General features: G+C 48.4%; 1 protein-coding gene across 3 annotated transcripts in view; it reads right to left on the reverse strand.

The window, feature by feature from the left end:
- kif26ab (kinesin family member 26Ab) overlaps window positions 1-19,468 on the reverse strand; it is a 66,278-nt gene that overhangs the window by 12,936 nt on the left and 33,874 nt on the right. The window contains exons 1-3 of one of the 3 annotated variants that reach the window (XM_035610504.2): window positions 16,396-16,524; window positions 3,019-3,202; window positions 89-301 (exon numbers count right to left, since the gene is read on the reverse strand). In XM_035610504.2, the coding sequence (XP_035466397.1) occupies window positions 89-301; window positions 3,019-3,202; window positions 16,396-16,475 (477 nt within the window). In that variant the 5' untranslated portion in view covers window positions 16,476-16,524. Of the gene's footprint in view, window positions 1-88; window positions 302-3,018; window positions 3,203-5,546; window positions 6,424-16,395; window positions 16,525-19,468 lie in introns of those variants that run through there. The other 2 variants (XM_035610505.2, XM_035610503.2) reach the window with 2 other exon arrangements.

The following is a 19,468-nucleotide window of genomic DNA, read 5'->3' on the forward strand; positions in this document are numbered from 1 at the left end:
AGACTTACACACACACACACACACACACACACACACACACACACACACACACACACAATATATATAAATATATATATACGGCCCTTACTTGTGAGGCATCCTGGGTAAAAACAGCATCGAAGGCGAATATCTTTGGGACAGCCACAGTGGCAGATCTCCTGTGTCCTGAACTGGAGTGTGGGCTGGACGCAGGGTCGTAGAGGGTCAGCTGCTTCTTCCTACTGTCCACTTTCAAAAACGACTGAGACTCCGAGGAGTCTGCAGCCTCCAGAGATGGACAGATCCGCATCATCACTTTCACCTAAATGAAACAGTTAAAGTTAAAAAAAACCAAAAGGGATTAGAAAGTGAGATAGAATAACGCATGGGAAATGGTCAGATGTATTGTCAGGTTTAGCACATAGAAGGAAAAAAAATCACATGCTACACTTAATGTAGGAAAGAGGAGAAATGCACCATGGGCACTCAGGATATAGGTTAGGATCCAAACTGAGCACATGGCTCAGCATTCTGCATTAACATCACGTCCACCATGTCAGAGTTGATGGACATCAAGAGTTGCCATGGAAACACCCAGTCTCACATTGACCGGTGAATTCAATGGGTCAACACATCGTCTAATGGTGTCACAGAGGCAGCAAGGTGCTGAAAGTCATAGCAGAAAATGGTGGACATTAATGTGCGTGAGGCGCCCTGCTGGGGGATTATCTCTCTAGCTGGTTGTTTTTGTGGACCAGGTGCCGCTCACCAGCATGGGAGTGCAGGAGCATATGGCCCCCTCTTTTTATCCCACCCACTCACTCACTCAATCTTCCTCCTTCTCCTCGTCTTCGCCCTCTATTGCCTGGAAACTGGCAGCTCCACATTAAGAAACTCGAAACTCAACCTGTTGCATTCTGGGGCTTGACATTCATGAAGTGAGCTTAGAGTCTTAACACATTCCACAGGTCGTGGTAAAGTTCGTCGTGTCTGCACAGTACACTGACTACGATGATGGCTTATAACTTAAGGTGTTGATTGGGCATCACTCTGACAAGCCTGTTCATGTCTGACATTATTGCCATGGTTGCAGGAGTGAAGTCATTGTGCCAGTTGTGTATGGTGGCACCCCTGCACTCACAACGGCAGTTTCCCCGTTTCCTTCCCCTTCCGTTGCTGCACAAATGCACCGTGCTGTACGGGTGGGGTCATGCTTGTGCACTTCAGGCTATATGACACCGTCATTAACAATGACCTTCTTTTGAAACAAGGAAAAGTCTATATTGCTTTACAATCTGATTGGCCAGGTATACACCACCGCTTTTCTTCTGTGGAGGTACCGAGGAAATATATATCTGACTGACGGGACACGTAAACGGCTCTTGGGATATGTCCAGAGGTCTTTGGAGTCCCAGACTGTTTAGTGTTACGCCTAGCATTAAGTCAACTGTACAGTTTCTATATCCTACACTATATGTGACAGGGAACTCAATCCTCAACCATTTCAAAACCTCTTCAAAAATGACCTATGATGCCTCTCAGGCATTGAAATAAAAACACGAAAATACAGCTACCTCCCTTCCCTTTTTGAAAGATTGACTGTTTCGCTCAGCTGGGGTCTCTCCACCATCTTCACTCCCACACAAAAGGTCCATTCTCCCACTGACTGGGTATATAAACATTACAACAGATCCAGACCGCCGCACTATGAAGCAATGTCACTGGAAATTCTTTTCTTTCAGTAAATGAATTCATCTTGGATTTCTTAGGCCCAAGTGCAAACTCTCTTTATACTCCGCAGGGGGCTGTTATCCTGACTGACGTGTGCATATGTTGAGTTAATTACATTTGCTATGATACTTAAACTGGGCTTCCACATTTGCTGAGTCTCCTGTCTAGCAGACAGAGGCTACCAGGCGAACGAATGTCTCAGTTTTTATTTATGTTGGCAGAGATCAGACACCAGAGGCCGCGGAGGATTGGCTACAGTATTTTCACACTTCAGACTGTGTGCTAATGGCCCCCTGTTTCCCTGTCCCCTGATCCCCCACAAAATCCATTAGTGTGGCTTGGCATTCCTCCATCCACTCAACTGTCAATGCCCGGAGAGTCAGGTCTAGGTCAAAAGTGGAGAGGTGGAAGTGACCCACATATGGGTTGATGGAAGCAAGACATTCACCCGCGTCATGTACAATTGAATAATATGAATTAATATGAAACAGACACAGGCAGAGCCAAAACCATGCAGGCTACTGAACATGTTGTTGCAAATGTGATTTCACATGTGACAGACAGGGTGAAAGAAACAGTGATAGTGACAGTATACCTCAGGCGTGTGCTCGAGGAGGCTTGTTAATAACACTGGGGATTTTTTTATGAAGTCGGTATGTCAATGGGAGATTTACAGTGTGTGGCAAAATATCAACCGTCTGGATACCTGGCAACAGAAGCGAGCACTTCCTATCCAGGTGGGATCTAATCTTGTTAGGGGACTTCTTCTGCTTTATGAATACAGGACGCCGGCACTGACAAACAATGCCCAAACAAACCACAAAGGAAGAGCGGTGTGTTTATACAGCTATGTTTAATGACTGTCCTATTGCAGCCAGCTAGACTTTCATCAATGCGCACGGTAGCCAAAATGGAATTACAAATCCTGTGGTTAGGGGGACTACAGGTTTGTGAATTATAGTTTTTGCTGTCTTTCTGTGTTCAGACAGAGGAAGCTGGTCTCGCAAACTGAGTGAATTCATGACATTCCAGTAGGCTTATCTGACTGCATCTGTGCGGACTGTACCAGACGACACGCTGCCTCTGGGCCAGTGCGCCGCCACTCTGCATTCTCCCCTTCAAACAAGGGTCTGTCTGGTTCTGCGTGTGTGTGTGTGTGAGGTTGTGGGGGGGGGGGGTTATGGGTGCTAACACAAGCAGAGTCACATGTATCTGCTGTGCATTATCTGTACTTTACGACCACTAAAATCACGCATTCAGCTGGGAGCCCTTTGTGCACACTGTGCGCTGCTATGTGCCGGCTCTCACCTTTCCCATCCCCGGGTTCTCTTTCACTTTGGACACGGCTCGGAGCAGGCATGGCGGAGCCGGGGGCGGTGAGACCTGCAGGATGCCGCTGAAGTTGGTGGGGTAGATGGAGGGCTCCTGTGGGTGGAGCAGTGAGGGCTGGTGCTTCTTCCGCTTGGAGGACAGGTTCAGCTTCTGAGCTGCCCTGGAAGATGGGGAGAGAAAAAGCCAGAAAGTTCAGATACAAGCAAATTGCTTTTAGCTCAGGTGATGTTTTCTTGTGCGGTACATGACCCAAAGCTTACGGATTTTGATCCGTCTACCATGACATTTTTAAGGGTGCGCTGCATGGCCTTTAGAAATCACACGCTGAAAATGTAACATAAAGGTCACCAAGCTGCTTTTAGTCAGCCAGCGTAAACAAAGTCAGCAGGAGAGCTTCACTATGCCACCACTCCCACCCTTTCTTCACTTTTGAAATGCTTTCCTTCCACCTCCCAAATCCCCCCGACCAAGAAAGATAATGTTTCAGCCCTCCACCTCCACTTTATCCTTTTGTGTGTTCGTGTGTGTGTGTGTGTGTGTGTGTGTGTGTGTGTGTGTGTGTGTGTGTATCTCTGTGTATACATATGTGCTAGTACAACTACGCAATTATAACGTATGCTCACCCATCACTGAAGTTAACGCTGGAGCACGTACTGTATGCTTGAGTTGTGAGTTTTGATCCTTTACATTAGAAGAGCTGGCCGGCAGATGAGAGGCAGTAGGTGAACCCAACTCTCCCCTCTACTTTAGTGGTATCTCAACAGACAAATGGCTGTGTGAGCAGTTAACAGAGCCCTCTGTTGTAACTGGATCCGGCTTTAGAGAGTCGTCTAATTAAAATCCGCTGTCATCCTGGCCTAGTGTCTCCAAGAAACAGCACTGATGAGACACAGATTGACCAGAGGGTCTGAGATAGGCACATACACTCCTTTCTAACTAAATCCCTGCCACTGAAAGGGCATGACCAATACTTCTGCCTGGCCTGCAGGGAATCGAGCCAGACGCAGAGTGGCTCCAGGTATGGCATCGCCCTGGATCAGCTAACACTGCGGCCCGGCTGGAAATTCAAGGTCGGGGAAAGAAAGTAATACCTCCAAGGACATCCAGTGCACTCAAATGTGGGATTGCAGAGAAAGGCAGGCAAGACTAAGAGGTGATTGCCAACATGAAGGGAAAAAAGTGGAGTGAAAGAAAATTGGCGTGAGAGATTAAGAGATAAAACATCTGCAGCGTAAGGGATTCTAGGAGAAAGTAAAAGAAGCAGAGTATGTGAAAAAGTGAAAAGAGGGAGAGGGCATGAGCAAAAAAGTGCAGATGCTTGTGTTCTGGTGAGCAGTATTTCCCTAATGCCCAACCCGAGCCCATTAGTCCTGCACCGGGTTCCTCTGGACAGGACTGGGTGGCCTACTGCCAAAAACACAGCCACCCCACACCCCTACTCCCCCCTCCTCCCTGCGGCCAGGAGTGACAACCCCAACCCCTCCCCTCCTCAGCAGTCCCCTCTCCACTGTGCGCCCCCTACAGCGACAGCCCAAGAGCACAATCAGGGAACACACTGCCGGCTGATGGAATAATTATTGCAACCAAGAGGGCTACAGGAGAAGGATCTCCCCAGGGAGCCGCCTATGTGTGATAGCATGCGAGACGGATCGTGTGACGGAGGGAAAAAATGAGACGGAATAGATGAATGTGAGATGGAGAGAAAGAGAGGGGATACTACACCAGAGTACACGTGGCTGTGTGCAAACATGTGTGTGTGTGTGTGTGTGTGTGTGTGTGTGTGTGTGTGAACATTTATGAGGGGTATCCACAGCACATTCATTTAAGATAGATGAACCCTGCCTCTCTGCCTCTGTCTCTCACCTCGCTCGGTTTCCTTCCCTTTCTGCAAAGACATAAATCAGGCATCAGGTACCCGGAGCCACCATGAGGCAACACATAGGGAAAAAGGCGGTACTGTACTGATTCGTTATTGTCTTGACCAGTGAGGAGTGTTCGCAACCAAAAGCTGCGCTTGTAACCTTGAGATTTAATTCATGCCGCACAATGGAGCACACGTGTTCGTCACTGGAAGGTGAGGAAGAAGGGATGATTTGCTCCCCCCAGACCGCAACCACATGTACACAGGGAAATTAATTGCTTGTCACCTCCTCTCCCCGCCCTCCTTCCCCCTTCCTTTGCCCGCGTTTCCGCAACTGTATGATCAGTCAGTGGAAATAGGCTGTGTGTGAGGGGAGGCTCAGATTTCTGACACAACAGCTTGTCCACCTGTTCACTCCCCATCTCCATGCTAATGAAGCTGTTTACCTGCACGACTTAGTCTAAATGCTCAGTGGTGGATCTGTGCGTGTAGCCAGGCAGAGGGGTCTGATATCAGTCAGTTTAAGGTTTGGGCAAAAAAAAGATTCTAATTCGGTGTCTGCTCTGTGGACTGCTTCAGAAAACTAAACCAAAGGTCGGTTTACACATGCAACAGTGAGAAAATGCTGCAATGGTGTACTTACAGCTCTTTCCAATCCATTATCTAGTTTATGGTCATAGTCAAAAAAGAGACAACTGATAGAGTTCAACTTTGTGGTCCATGTCTGCGTTGTCGCTGTTCTCCATTACTTGCACATTTGATCCGCTGGCACAGTTGCCGAGAGAACGCGGCGAGGCGGGGCCGCTCACTAGTTGGGGCACGGGGGTCCTTTTCGCTACGATCGCAATCATCGGGGTTCCACTCGATTTCACAGAGGTTTGTAAGAAGCTGGAGGGGTGGAGGGAGGACAAGGAGGCGGGGGCCTGGGTGTCACGGTAACCAAATGGAACGTGCGCCAGGGTGGAGCAGGGTGGAGGTGGACAGACAGGATGAGTGTCCTGCAGGGAAAGCAGTAGGATCACAGTGAGGGGGTGCAGGTAGTCCGGGGAGCTTCTTGAGAGGAGGTCAGGACGAGACAGAGAACCTCCTCTGTTCACGCGCCAATGAAGCACCTCTAACTCTATCCATGCCTCTTCACCAGCAGAAGTTCAGTGTCAGTTCAGAGATGCCACAACCCCCTGCAACAGTCTTCCCTCCAACTCAGATTTTCACTCCTTTCACATCCAATCCATTCATCCCACAGAGCGCACGATTTCCTCCCGGCCGGTTAATCCACTGTGGTGTGTCTGCCGTGAGTGGCTGCAGGTCCTGACGCCCAGGTCCCTTTTCCCAGAGTCTCTGCTGCTCATAGGCAGGAGGAGGGAAGAAAATCAGCACGCCTGGCTAGCCTGGAAAATTTCCTTGGGTGGCTGAGAATGAGGAGAATTCCTGCTCCGGTTCCGCCTCTCAGTCCCTCTCCTGCTATCGGTGAAATGCTGGCAGCTGTCCTGCCGTGTTTCTCTCTCTCCGTCTCTCCATGCCTCTCTCTCTCTCACACACACACACACACACATGTAGACTCCCTCCTCTCCCTCGCTCTCCCTTTCTTTCCCCAGCCCAGCCCCTTTTCCCTCCGACTGCCAGACGAGGTGTCAGCGCTCGATTGCTGGCTGCTCGCGGCGCAATTTGCGAGTATTCTCTTTCCCTCTCAACACACACACACACACACACACACACACACACACACACACACACACACACACACACACACACACACACACACACACACACACACACACACACACACACACACACACACACACACACACACACACACACACACACACACACACACACACGCACACACACGCACACACACACACACACACACACACGCACACACACGCGCACACACACACACACACACGTCACATGAATACTTAATGCTCACAGGAGCCCTCTCTTCTTTTAGGGTCCCACACTTCAAACAGATTTGGTTAGTATGCCTACAGTGCATGTATGGGCGCGGATGTGTGCGTCTGTTTGTGTGGGTAGTGAGTGGGGACTTGTGCACATTTGTGGGCATTTTTTTTGCCGTTGTTGAAGGCTGTAATTAGCCAGATGAATGGGAGTGTTATTAATCATAAGGAGTGACACACAGATACGGTAGGGTATACTTAAGAGGAGGAAGATGGATTGCCCGAAAGAGCGATGCTCACACTCAATTGGAAAGCTGAGAGAGATTAAAAAAAGAGTGTCAGCAAGAGCAGAGACAGAGAGAGAGAGAGAGAGAGAGAGAGAGAGGGCAGACAATGAACAGATGACATGTTAGAAAGGCAGATTTATGCTGGCCAGAGAGACAGAGAGCAGCCAGTCAATGGTCAAGGGTAAAAAGGGGAATGAAAGCATGTGAGTGGGCGAGCACCGGGTTGAGAGTACCCTGTATTCCCTGGGCTGCCAATTTACCAGCAAGCCCTCTCAGCCCCCGACCAGCCAGTCTTGTTTGAAAAGGCTTCGGCTTTGGCTGCAGAGTGCCTCCTACCGCACGTCGGCAGACAGAGTGGGTGTGGGACTCGCCAGATGAAAGTACATTCAGCACAGGCACACACCAGACTCTCTCTGCCTCTCTCCTCCTGACATGGTGCCCCTTATGTGAACCCTGCTGGATTAAATTTATAGTCAACAAAGAAAAGAGGAAAAAAAATACCTGCACCAAAATAAAAGCCATATGAAGCAGTCTGATATATCACATAACCTTTATCTCGCTCCTTGCCACAGCAAAATGCATTCGCCTGAGGTGGGCTTATTTTTCAGGAGCTTCTCCTGAAGCTTCACCACGTTTCCCCCACACAGAATCCCTTTGAATCAGGACTGGCAGCAGTAGAGGACAATACAAATGTGGACATTGGTCACCCCAACAGTGCGACCAGTCATCAGTCGTATGCCTACTGCAAGTGTTATATATCAAAATGACGTAATGTTAGGGAGCAGCCACAGTTGGAACTGTCCTGAGAGCCTTCCAGCTCCATCACTGTCCCCTTACGAACAGACCTCAGAGACAGATAATGACTGTAATACATTTAAATGAGCCGGAGCAAGACAGATGTAAAACCAAGGACCGTTTGAAATAAAAGGTTTCCTGGCGCCTTTGTTCCGAGGGAGGACATTTCGATGGGAGCGAGTGAAAGCGAGGGAGGAGGAGAGGAGGTCAATGACTGGAGAACAGAGAGAGCGGAGGAGCCGTGTTTGCCTGATGCTTTCGGAGCTTCACTTCGGCCTGCTGTCAATAATCTCTGCGGCCTTTCTTTTCAAGCTTGGTCAAATTAACAAAAGAAATTCCTCTGCCCTAGAGAATCATTACCTGGTGCACCAATTAGCTTGTTTGTGTAAAATTGTCCCCGTTTTTCAAGCCAGCTGTACAGCTCTTCAGTACGGCTAATTACCACGTTGGCCACATTTACTATCCTTGACATTTCCCTTCTGTGATTGTCCTACCCCCCTCTGCAGACAAGATAAGGCTGCCCTGTCCATTCTTTCAGGAATCAGATCAGTAAGTCCGATATCACACCGCCCCACAGCGGGCCCACCTCGCACTGTGGCTGATTAGCAGGCCAGCATCGCTCTCCATGAATGGAGGCGGGAATACTGGGCCGCGGCCAGCCTTGACACCATGCAGTGATAATGACTGCAGCACAATGAGACCGGCTCGCTCGCCGCGGGGAGACATTCGTAATTCATCCGGACCTCAGGAGTGAAGGCATTTGTGAGATTTCTATCTGAGAGGGGGGATATATGTGCATGAAACTTGCTGTTGTGTGCTGGAGACGGTCGAGCCCAATATGCCATAGCAGCGGATGGTCGTGATTGATTGGTCAGGATGTGTGTTGGTCCATCAGGTGAGCTGCTATGTTTTTGAGTCAGAAGCTGATCAATACGAAACTCCCCCGAGCCAAAATCAGTACACACTGTCTTATTGACGGGCTGCCCTTGACACGATCAAACAGCCCTCTGCCCCAAAGGTGCCAGGGAATAACATAAATCTTCCAACTGAGCTTAACTGTAGGAGAAATAAAGAGCTTTTGGCTCATTTATGCTCAACGTTGGACAATTAATACACAGACGGACGGAGAGTCCTGTCCAGCAGTAACACAGGAAAATCAAGCAAGCTGTTAAGAAACTCCAAACACCGCCACCAGCGCCGTTTACAATGCAGCTGCTTTGTCAACTTTCTAAATATGTACATTATCAAAACTTCTTCCACAGTCGTCATGTTTGTTGTCGTCAGAAACTCTTGACCCTGTGCTGTCCTCTACTGGATTTTTTTGCTTAACAACTTTGCCAACGTAAAGGACACGAACTTACCTCTTTAGTATGTAAATGCAGAATAAACGAGCCTTTAGATCGGTTACAGTACGAGCACCAGGCTGATGGTCAGACTCAACAGTGCAAATGGACGCTACCGCCTGGTTCTCCCTTTGTTAAATTTGGGTTGGATTAAAAACAAATGTTCATTTCTGCGCTGGCCTCGATGGCGGCGTGCCCATGTCACTCACAGTCTGACCCAGCCGCCGCTAAGCTTCAGTGGTGATTAAGCGACCATGACATCAGCCCGTGAACACACACACATTCATACTGTGCACGTGAGAAGCAGGGATGATGTCATACTCTGCCAGCCAGCCTTGGCAGCAAGAAGGCCCACCCTGACAAGATTTACCAGCGAGGTCAGGATCCTGATCATTAAGTATGCGACAAATGCCCCGCACACTATAAAACCACTGTGGCTATATCCCAGTGGGGCACAGGAGACTGATTGCTGTGCGTGTCAGCATCCCTCAGATGTATGGCCTTCAATGTATAAATATATGCATTGCCCCAACACTAAAAGCTGAAGGGGTCACATAGGGTGGGCACTTAAAATAACCAAAGAAATAAGCAGATTCAGGTTACCTGACACGACACAGAGTATTGGGCACACGGGGACAATAATAGAGGAACAGGCTGTCAAATGCATGAAAAGGCTGATCCAAGCCTCCTGTGTGGCACTGAGGATTAGTCTGGTAATGAGTCTGTCTCCTTTCCAAAGTCTCCCTGCAATCAAGGGACCAATGGCATAAACATTAATTTAGTTTTTATTTTTTCACTTCCTCTCCTTTAGTCTGAATCACTCAAAATAACTAATGCCCGAGGCCGCAAAACATTCTGGGTTGTGGTTCAACACATGTTAATTGCGGAAAATATGTATACATAAAAATAAAAGCACTTTTACGTCACAGAAGCTACCAGGACACGGAGGAACAGACACTACCCTCGTTGCTGTCTAGTTATCTCGTCAACAAAACCCCTGATCTTTCCAGTTATATTACAAAATGCGCTTCCTCTCCCCTACTACAGCACGAGACGCATTTAAATGGAACCAACAGGCTTATCTGGCCGTCAGCTGAATCTTATCAATCCACAGCTCCGACGCTTTCAACCGGTTTCCGGCCTGCTTCCTCCTCCTGCCCGGCCGTTTTAATGAGTCTGAACGTAGACCTCCTCTCGCTCTTACTCAGCAGCAGTTTGCAGGAAGTGGCCAAACACCTCCGGGCTAGGATTTGTACACTTTCTACAAATCCTCAAAAAAAATTGATAAATGGATCCCAGCTAAACCAGACAGCAATGAATGGTGATGTCCAGTTAGCTGAGCAATATCTCACTTGGCACATTCCTAACACATTCAACCAAGGCCTTTTAGAAAAAGCTCTTTGTTCCCATAAGGTGTTCGACAAGCCTTTTGTTCCTGTGGTGTCTGGCCTTGAACACAGAATACCAATTGGGGCATCATTTGTGTGCTGACTGCCGACAGCCCAAGGCTGCATACACATCTTCTCTGCGCTAATATCTGGCAAATTAGGCAAGGCCAGACACATTCATGTAATATCTCTGAATAAAATGTGGGATAGGGATAGATTCATAAGATCCCAGACAAAAATTGTCACCTTATTGAACTAACTAGTCACAGTCATGTCATGAATATAGTTTTGAAGAGCTCATCTGTCTGAGCAAGAGAGAAATTCGCAGCTATTCGTAAAACGAATCCTAAAGTCTCCTCAGAATTCTTTTGAAACAGTCTGTGGACTGAGGTGGAAAACGGGGGATTAGGGCATCCTCTGGAGAATAGCTTGAGTAACGGGGGATCGTTTCAAAAACAGGAAGAAAGAGTGCAAGTGGGGAGCAGGGGAAAGGGCAGTGCAGAGGTAAGGATGGTGATGAAAACAAAAATATAAATTCACTGAGGTGGAATGGGAGGAAGAATCTCCAAACACAGACAGTATGAGGAAGACAGGTGAAAGAGAAAGACAGAGTCAGTTAGAGAGGGAGGGAGCAGAGAGCACAGTCGAGTCCTCTCTTCGATCAGTGGACCTGGCTCTGTGCCAGTGAAGCAATGTCCATGAAGAGGTAACTCATTTTTTGCCTGAGAAGGAAACAGGAAAAATGATCGTTGGGGCGATGCCACAGCCAGCTTGGAGTCGCTCTATTCCCAAAGATGGGAATCCCCAGTCGGCCAAGAATAAATGGAACAGTTGGCGCAAAAAAAAAAAAGAAAAAAGGAATCTCATCAATATTCAAGAAAATCTGGATTGTTGCTACAGTACATCAGGGTAAGCAGATTAAAGCACTGGCTTGTATCAACACAGAGGTAAAAAGAAACTTCTTTCTTCATTTGACTATCAAGGAAACCGTGTTAAGCAGGTTTATCTCCTGTGCCTCTGGAAATCACATCAAGTAGACGCGACTCATGCCAACAGACCATTCACTTCCCAAAGGACTTTGCAAAAAAAAAGGTGCTTTGTGTGTGCCAAGGTTAACCCCTCAATGATGGAGGAGGGAATATTTTTTGGCACAGTAACGGTCCACAGTGTGTGACAAACCCTTCTTGCGGTAAAACTGCCTTCCGGTGTTTTTGTTTTTAAAGACCCACCCATAAAGCATTGACACCCAGACACCCTCCGTCCCAGTCACACCCCTACCAATTCCCCCATACCCGCAGTGAAAGACCACAAAGCTCTCTAGCGCAGTTAGGGGCTTAAGGACGGCTTAAGACAATACAAGGAAGGACATTTAGGGTAAAAGTTAGGGGCTGTAATTCTATTTACAGTTCACTTTATTGTTCTTATGAGCATTCATGGTCACACCGCGCTAATATGGCCTTAACTAAGTCAAACGTTGGGCCATGTGCTGGTGAACAAAGCACAGGGCATTAGCTCTGCAGGACCCATTTGTCATTAGATGAGATAAAGGGGACAATTTAAGGCCCCTGGAGTAAAGAACTTAGAATACCTCCAATAAGAATTAAAAGGTCCTCAAAGGAAAATCGCTAGCAATTGAGTGTGACTCGTTTTCACAAGAGGCCTCCAGAAACCTGCAGCGTTAGGAGCAAGGGGGGGGGGGGGTTTCAGCTATTACGTCAAAATTGGTCCAGGCAGCAAAATAAAAAATAAAAGTCTTGAAAGAAAATTCACTTTTCAGCTGATGGGTGACAGACGATAATGAAGACATGTTTCCCCCTGCTCTGCAGACTGCAGACTCCCCACCTCTGGCACTGCTGACAAAGATTAACAGCTGCTTTCATCTCTTCCGGTGTATTTTCCCTCCGCTCCTCAGACACCGCTCCAGGTATTCTGCTACGCTCCTCTCCGACGCTGCTGCAGAGAATCTGGAATACCTTCACACTCTCGGTACACATGTTGAACTCCAATTCACCCGCCATCCCACCCACATGTTCCCTTGAAAAACCTCGGGAAGGCTGTTCTGTTCAGGGCGAGCGCAGACATCTTGGTACTTCACATCAAGTCATCGCCAACTGAGTGACGTTTCCTGTCGGAGAAGTCGGCCTCAGCACACGGTGCAGGCAGGTTATTAGACAAACTAGACACAAATAGCGACTGTTATTGCCAGAGGATGCCTCTTCGATCAGGTGTTATGTCCTCTTAGATTAAAAACATAACTATGACAATGGAGAATAACTTCGGAGCGTGATGAGTGTGGGAGAGACAGACAGAGGGGAAGAAAGCCAGCATACTTCTGCTCCACTTCTCTTCTTCATTAATCATCTCCTGCCAGGGTAAGACACCAAGCCATTATTTATTTGCACTTCTACTCACAGAGGCTATCACAACACACAGGCCCGCAGGCTGCTGAGAACATTTGGACGTGATTAATCAGTGGGCCGTCCAGAGAGACAGAACACAGGGGGAGGGGAGGTCCAACACGTGTTTCTTAATCTTTCATCTATATTCAAGTCAAAAGGCAGCCCCACCAAAACTAGAGGGGGTCCAAGTCAGGCGGAATGAGCGGTACAGTCAATGAGGTGGGCGGGACAGCAGAGGGTAGGAGGAGGAAGTGATCATTCTGATCGGGGGCAAATCAATAAACATATCGCAGATGTGCTGTCTATGGAAGGAATACTGATGCGACCGCACGGGGGAAATGTGTCCCAGAGAACAGCCACGAAGACGTGAGCGACTACAACCGCATTATTCCAGCTAAGCAGTTTATCCTGTATCACACACTCGTAAAGTCAACCACACAAATACACACGGCAACACTCACTGGGCCACATAGAGCGTATGGGGATAATGGGATTTTTAGCACGCCGCAGCTGGCTTTCACGTGCTGGGTCGTGAACCGATTACAGACTATAATCCGCTCCATTCAAGACGACGTTGCACGCAGAGAGCAGAAACACAGAGGAGATAAATCCTCCTCGCTGCTTTTGGTTTGATACAGCAGTTTCTCACGTGTCCTGCACAGGCTGCTGGCTTGTTCCATATGAAAAATTGGGAAGTCAAGGTCATAAAATCCTCCGCAAAACTCGTAATCTTTTCGAATTCTCCACTAAGAAGTGCACTGTGGTGCAAATATCATGAGGAATATGTCCTGGAAGCACTGGTGGTGTACAGTGTTTATGGCACCAATCTACAGCATTAGACAACGGTGGATTTTTTACACTTGTAGATAATAAACCGTGGCAACAACATATAGAACGTTTCATTCACTACCTTTCAGTAGAGAATAAAAAAAAAAGAACAGTGAGTTCATGCTGAACTCATTGAGCTATTGAAGCTGCGTGTGATGAGGTAAACACAGAACCACCTGCCCCGACAATGGCCTTATCCTCAGTGGTAATCGGAACTCCATCCGTAAAAAGCCAGGCCCCTCCCACTGACAAACAGAGGCACGGGGGTGCTGCTGCTTGTGTGCGTTTCCGAAGAAATAAAGCACAACTGTTTGGGGAAATCAACCTACTATCCCTGATTAGGCAGCTGCTAGTTATCCGTGTTGAATAGAAGGCCACGGCTGAGGAGCAGTGATGCCTGAGAAGCTCCACCAGGAGCCACCTTTGTTTCTCGGGATTGTTCGAGATAAAAGGCAGCTCATGGGAGCAGAGGCTACGGGCTCCATGCTGCATCTGCACACAATAAGGTCATAAAATGTCTCAACGTGTGCATATATATGTATATATATATGCCTGCCACCAGATATTGCAATGCACTCCCTTATTCCGCCGCAGTCTCACGCTGCGTCTCGACCACTGTGCAGGAGTAACTGCGGTTGTGATGACAAAGATAATAGAGTCCATTTGCCTGACTTTCACTGAGGGGCACTAAAGAGGTTTAGATGGCATCCCCCGGCCCCCGCGGGCATGATGTATAATATCCATTCAACAGGCTAGAGGTTAGAGGATTTGCAGAGTCGGGCACGATAACTAAACACTAATGTACTGATCGCGGGGCCCTGTGGGGAGCTCGGAGTCGTCACACAGTCGAATGCGGAATTCTCGACGTGGGCAGGCTAACGGAGTTAGAAAGGGATTGATGCCGGGGCCATGACCTCCCCTGCCCACATGCAGCTATTCTCACACAGACTGGCTTTTTTGATTGTCCCTACCAACCTACTGAAGGAAAAAGGCAGCTCTCTGTTAGGGGACGAGCCGACGGGACAGAGGTCTGCGCTCCACATCCTCTCATTCCTCCGCGTGTGAAAGGAATATGTCAGGACTGGATGGTCCATGCTTCCCCCTCGGCCCTCAGGGCTTAGTACACATGGACCCAGGGTGAGTGCACAGGCTTGAGTCAGCGCTTCAGCTCTTTGTTTGTCAGCCCCCCCCCCCCCCCCCCTCCAGGCTATGTGAGCGGGCCAGACAGACTCCCTGACTCAGGGATTCATGTGGGGGAACAGGGGAAAGGGTTATACCTCACGCAGGCTTCGGCAAACCCTCAGCTTTTCGTCCGTCTCCGTCCCCCCCCCCCCCCCCGTCACCGGAGCTGTTTGCTATTCATCATGACAGGCACAAGTGATTCTACGCTGCGTGTCACAACAGTGCCCTTCACAGGGGGCACAACACTATCACATCACGTCATCATATGCCAGGGAAAAGACCCACACCCAGAGAGAGGCAGGGGAGTCTGCCGCTGTGAGATGTGTACTTCAGCTGTCCAGCACATGCTTCTGAGCACAGATGATGTGAAGAGTAACACACAGAATCCAAATCAGAATTTTCGGGCGCAATGTTGGGTTCAGACTCCTGTGCTCCGTGCAACATATGAGTGACTCAGGCTGTCTGAACATTGCCTTTCCATGCCAGTTTTCAGATAAAGTAAAGATTAAATCTGTATCTTCCGAAAACAATGAGGGTTTGTTCCCCGAGAATCGTGGAGGATTATGAGTCAGAGAGTTGGGGGATGTATCTATCCGCCACAGATCCCCGCGGCTCCAAGGCCAAACTGGATCTCCGTCAACATCTCAGCCCTGACTGAGCCTGACTGGCCTCGGACAGATCCACACCTGGGCTCATCCACGGGCGGCAGCGCCGTCATGGCCTCAGCTGGTGCTGCCGCCGAGTCTGCCGCCGCGCAGGGGCCGCCATTAGTCCCATCAGGAAATACCAGCTGGTGTTTTCTCCAACAGTAAACAACAAGACAAATACCACCGAGCAGCTCAACCAGCCCGACCACCACCCACTCAATACTTCTGATGAGCTCTTCACTGCCCTGGGCATTTGTTGCTCAGATCCAAACAGATTGATATGAATCAATTTCATTTGTCGGGCGGTGTGGGCAGAGGTAAAGCATTCACATTTCAGCTCCCCTGTGGCTGTTTCCTCAAAATGGAGCCAGTGTTTCTGCACCAGGTTTCCTGCCGTGATACACATTCTCCTCAGACTCTCACTGGGTGGAGGAATCCATCTCCAACAAAACCATTACCCTCTCACCTCCAGGGAGCAGGCGGTCCAACTCCGACCGAACAAAACTGCACATTCCACAGAGCGGAAAAGAGAGAGTGACACTGAAACAAAAAACAGAGCGAGAGGGGAAAGAGAAACAGCAGACGCCGCAGCTCACTGGGCAGAATCAAAAACCTAACACACAAACGTGCATTTGCCACACGCCACCTCACGGACACACACGAGCGGAGGATCGCACACACACCAGGCGAGCTCAGCGTCGTCTGTGTACAGCATAGCAACTCACTTGACTCCCATGGCAGCGAATCCGATATTCTTCTCCACAGGCGCACGCCTCCCGCTCCAGATGCTGTCAGAATGGGGCATCAGCTCGGGCGCACCACCTGAATGACAACACCTACCAGCAACATTCGCTCCGGACAGCAACCGTCCCGCTCTGCATCTCTACCCCCCCCCCCCCCCCCGACCCGGCCATGTGGGCCGGATCCCCTGTGCTCAGTAGACCGCTCCGCTCCACATAATCTGCCCTGCCCATTAGTCCGTGACAAAGATCCCATCTGTCAATCACGGCACAGTCAACCACACTGCTACGTCTGCCCCGAGCCTCTCTCTATACGGACCCCCTCCATCATGAAAGAAGTTTCAACCACTGCACTCCACCCAGCACAGGTCTTAGCATCACTGTGTCCTTTACAAACAAACGAACAGGGTGGACTGTACTGTACACATGATTTGTTATTTAGAACGCGAACAAGCAGCTTGTGATCCTGCATCTTCCACTTACACGCTGGACCCGTCGCTGACCAGATGCTTTTCCCTGCCTCTGGCTAAATTATAGTCCAGCGGACTAGAGAGGGTTATTTCAACATCCTGCTTTTCTAATCTCCAAAATCAGTCACATTTTATTCCCACAAGCTAATGACTTGTTTCTATGGTTACTCGGAGCAGCCCGGGGGATAAAGGGCAGAGTGAGTGTTGCTGACACAGAGGCGGGCTCTTTTGCAGGAGAACCTGTGCTGAATGGCCCTGCTGCCTCAATTACAGGAGGATACCTTCTGCACAACCACAGTCATTACTGCACAAACACTCACCTGGGCAGCAGCTGCAGGGCGGACGATGAGCGGCCATAAAACCACATCCTCCTGACACTCCTTCAGGGCCGCATTCCAGCAAACAGCTGTCCGCCCCTGCCCCTGCAACAGCCTGCCCGCCAGCCTGTGTGCCACCTCCGAAGTCCATAATGTCCCTGAATCTTCAACTAACTTGTTGTGTCTCCAGGGTCTTTTGTGCCCTTCTATTCATTACCTGCCTGTATCATCCCTCTCCCGAGTATAATTAGTGTTAGACTTTGCAAAGCGACTAACGGACCGGCCCCCCACTAACCAAACATAAACAAGGGACCAACAATAGGCCCGTGCAAAACGCTGCTGTACACAAATGAGCACATTGAGCAGAGTGGACCGCAAACGGAGCAGTCGCACTCCTCTAAGCAGTGTGCACTGAGAAATCCCACGCAACCAGTGAGCAGTAAACCCACCGTCACAATCAGCAGGTGTTAATGGAACAGAGAGATGGGCAGAGGGATCTGCGAGGCGGCAGTTAGCCGCAGCGTCCGGCCCCTGCTGTGAGCTTCGCCTGGTTTCATTACACAACGCTGTGTCAATACACTAATCATATGCTCTGTCACAAGGCAATCAGTGCTTAACGTGCAAGTCAGCTGAACGCATGGCTCTAAATTCATTAGCCCCACCCCCAGTAATACTCTGGTGTACACTTAAAAACTAATGCTATGCGCACATGCACGCACACACACTATCCGGTCAGAGTTTGACCCTTGACTCTTCCTGTCTCCTTGTGACTGTATAGTCACCCTAATTATCAATGGGTCATTATGGAGCCCGGGGTTCGTCTCTGTTTCTGGCGACTTTCCACAATCGTCACCAGACACAGGATGCCGGAGAAAAGAGAAAATACTCATGTGATCTAGGAGGTTTTCTATTTTGTGAAGAATCACAAGATATTCCCACAAGCTAATGACTCTTTGTTGTTGCCTGTGGGCAACAACAAAGAGACTGGGAGCGCTTGCGGTTGCGCATTTGTACTAACACCCTTGCAGCTGATATTCATGCAAAACACTTAGTAATTTGCCCCCATGAATGAATAACTAGCACCTTTAAATTAATAATTCGCTCTCCCCAATTAACATGAATTCACAAAAAATAAATCAACAATATCTGAAAGGTTGAATACGTTTCAAGGATGTATTTAAAGTCCGTTTAAGTGTTGTATTTAAGGGACCTGTGTGTAGGATTTATGCGGATCTCTTGGCAGAAACAGAATATACTTTATTTCTGTTCATAATTCTAATTTCATCAGGGTATTATCTGAACCTGAAACTAGCCACAATCATTGGGAGCTGATCTTCTTCCACAAAGCAAACCATTTTTGCGTTACCTGAAGGCAACCGTAGGTTCCTCTGGGGGATTTCGGCTGGTCGCAATCTGCAACCTCACGTCTAGACGCCACTAAATCCCACACGCTGGTTCTTCAACAGCTAAAACAAATTTCAGTTGCTAAGAATCTGAGGGAAAGACTCAATAAGCTGTCGCCTTCACCGATGACTAACTCTTAGTTCAGTTATTTTCGACTTCCGAATTATCAGTCAATTTTAAAAGAATAAAAACAATTGATATGCACGATAAAGTAGTTCTGAGACACAAGTAATTAATCAGAGGAGCCACATTCCTCATTTGTGAATGGGAATTGTTGTTAATGTGGCACTGACCTGATGGGCTCTGTGGTTATCAAACAGACATTTCTGTTAAAATGATTTTTCAACTCACCCTACACCGTGAATGGAACAAATTAAATGCTTTTCTAACCAGTTGAACGGTTGACTTATTTTTCCCAATGAGGAATTAAACAACGAATCTCTATTGTTCATCACACTCACTGCCTTTTTCTCTCTCAGCAGCAAACTAGCTGGAGCAGCTAGACTCGAGCTAATTGCATTCTAATTTAAATTTCATCTGAGAGGAACAGTGTTGGTGAATGTCAGACAAGTGTCTAAGGAGCCTCCTCCACTCCACCGGGGTAGAAACCGCTGTTTGGTTATTCTGCTCCGACATCCTGGGCTCTCAGGATTTACACATGCATACCACTAATTGTATCTTTCCAGAACAAAAAGGAATACTAATCAGATAAGAGTTTTCAATCAAGTCTGAAAACAATAAGGACACTAATTTCAACACTTTCTTTTTGTTTCTTTTTTTTTCTTCAACTGAGGCGCTGCCGAGCAGAAAGATAAACAAGGAAAATCTGTTGATTGAATCTGGTCTTTCTGACTTTTTGGGGACTTA

Source organism: Scophthalmus maximus, chromosome 15, assembly GCF_022379125.1.
Source record: "Scophthalmus maximus strain ysfricsl-2021 chromosome 15, ASM2237912v1, whole genome shotgun sequence".
NCBI lineage: Eukaryota > Metazoa > Chordata > Actinopteri > Pleuronectiformes > Scophthalmidae > Scophthalmus > Scophthalmus maximus.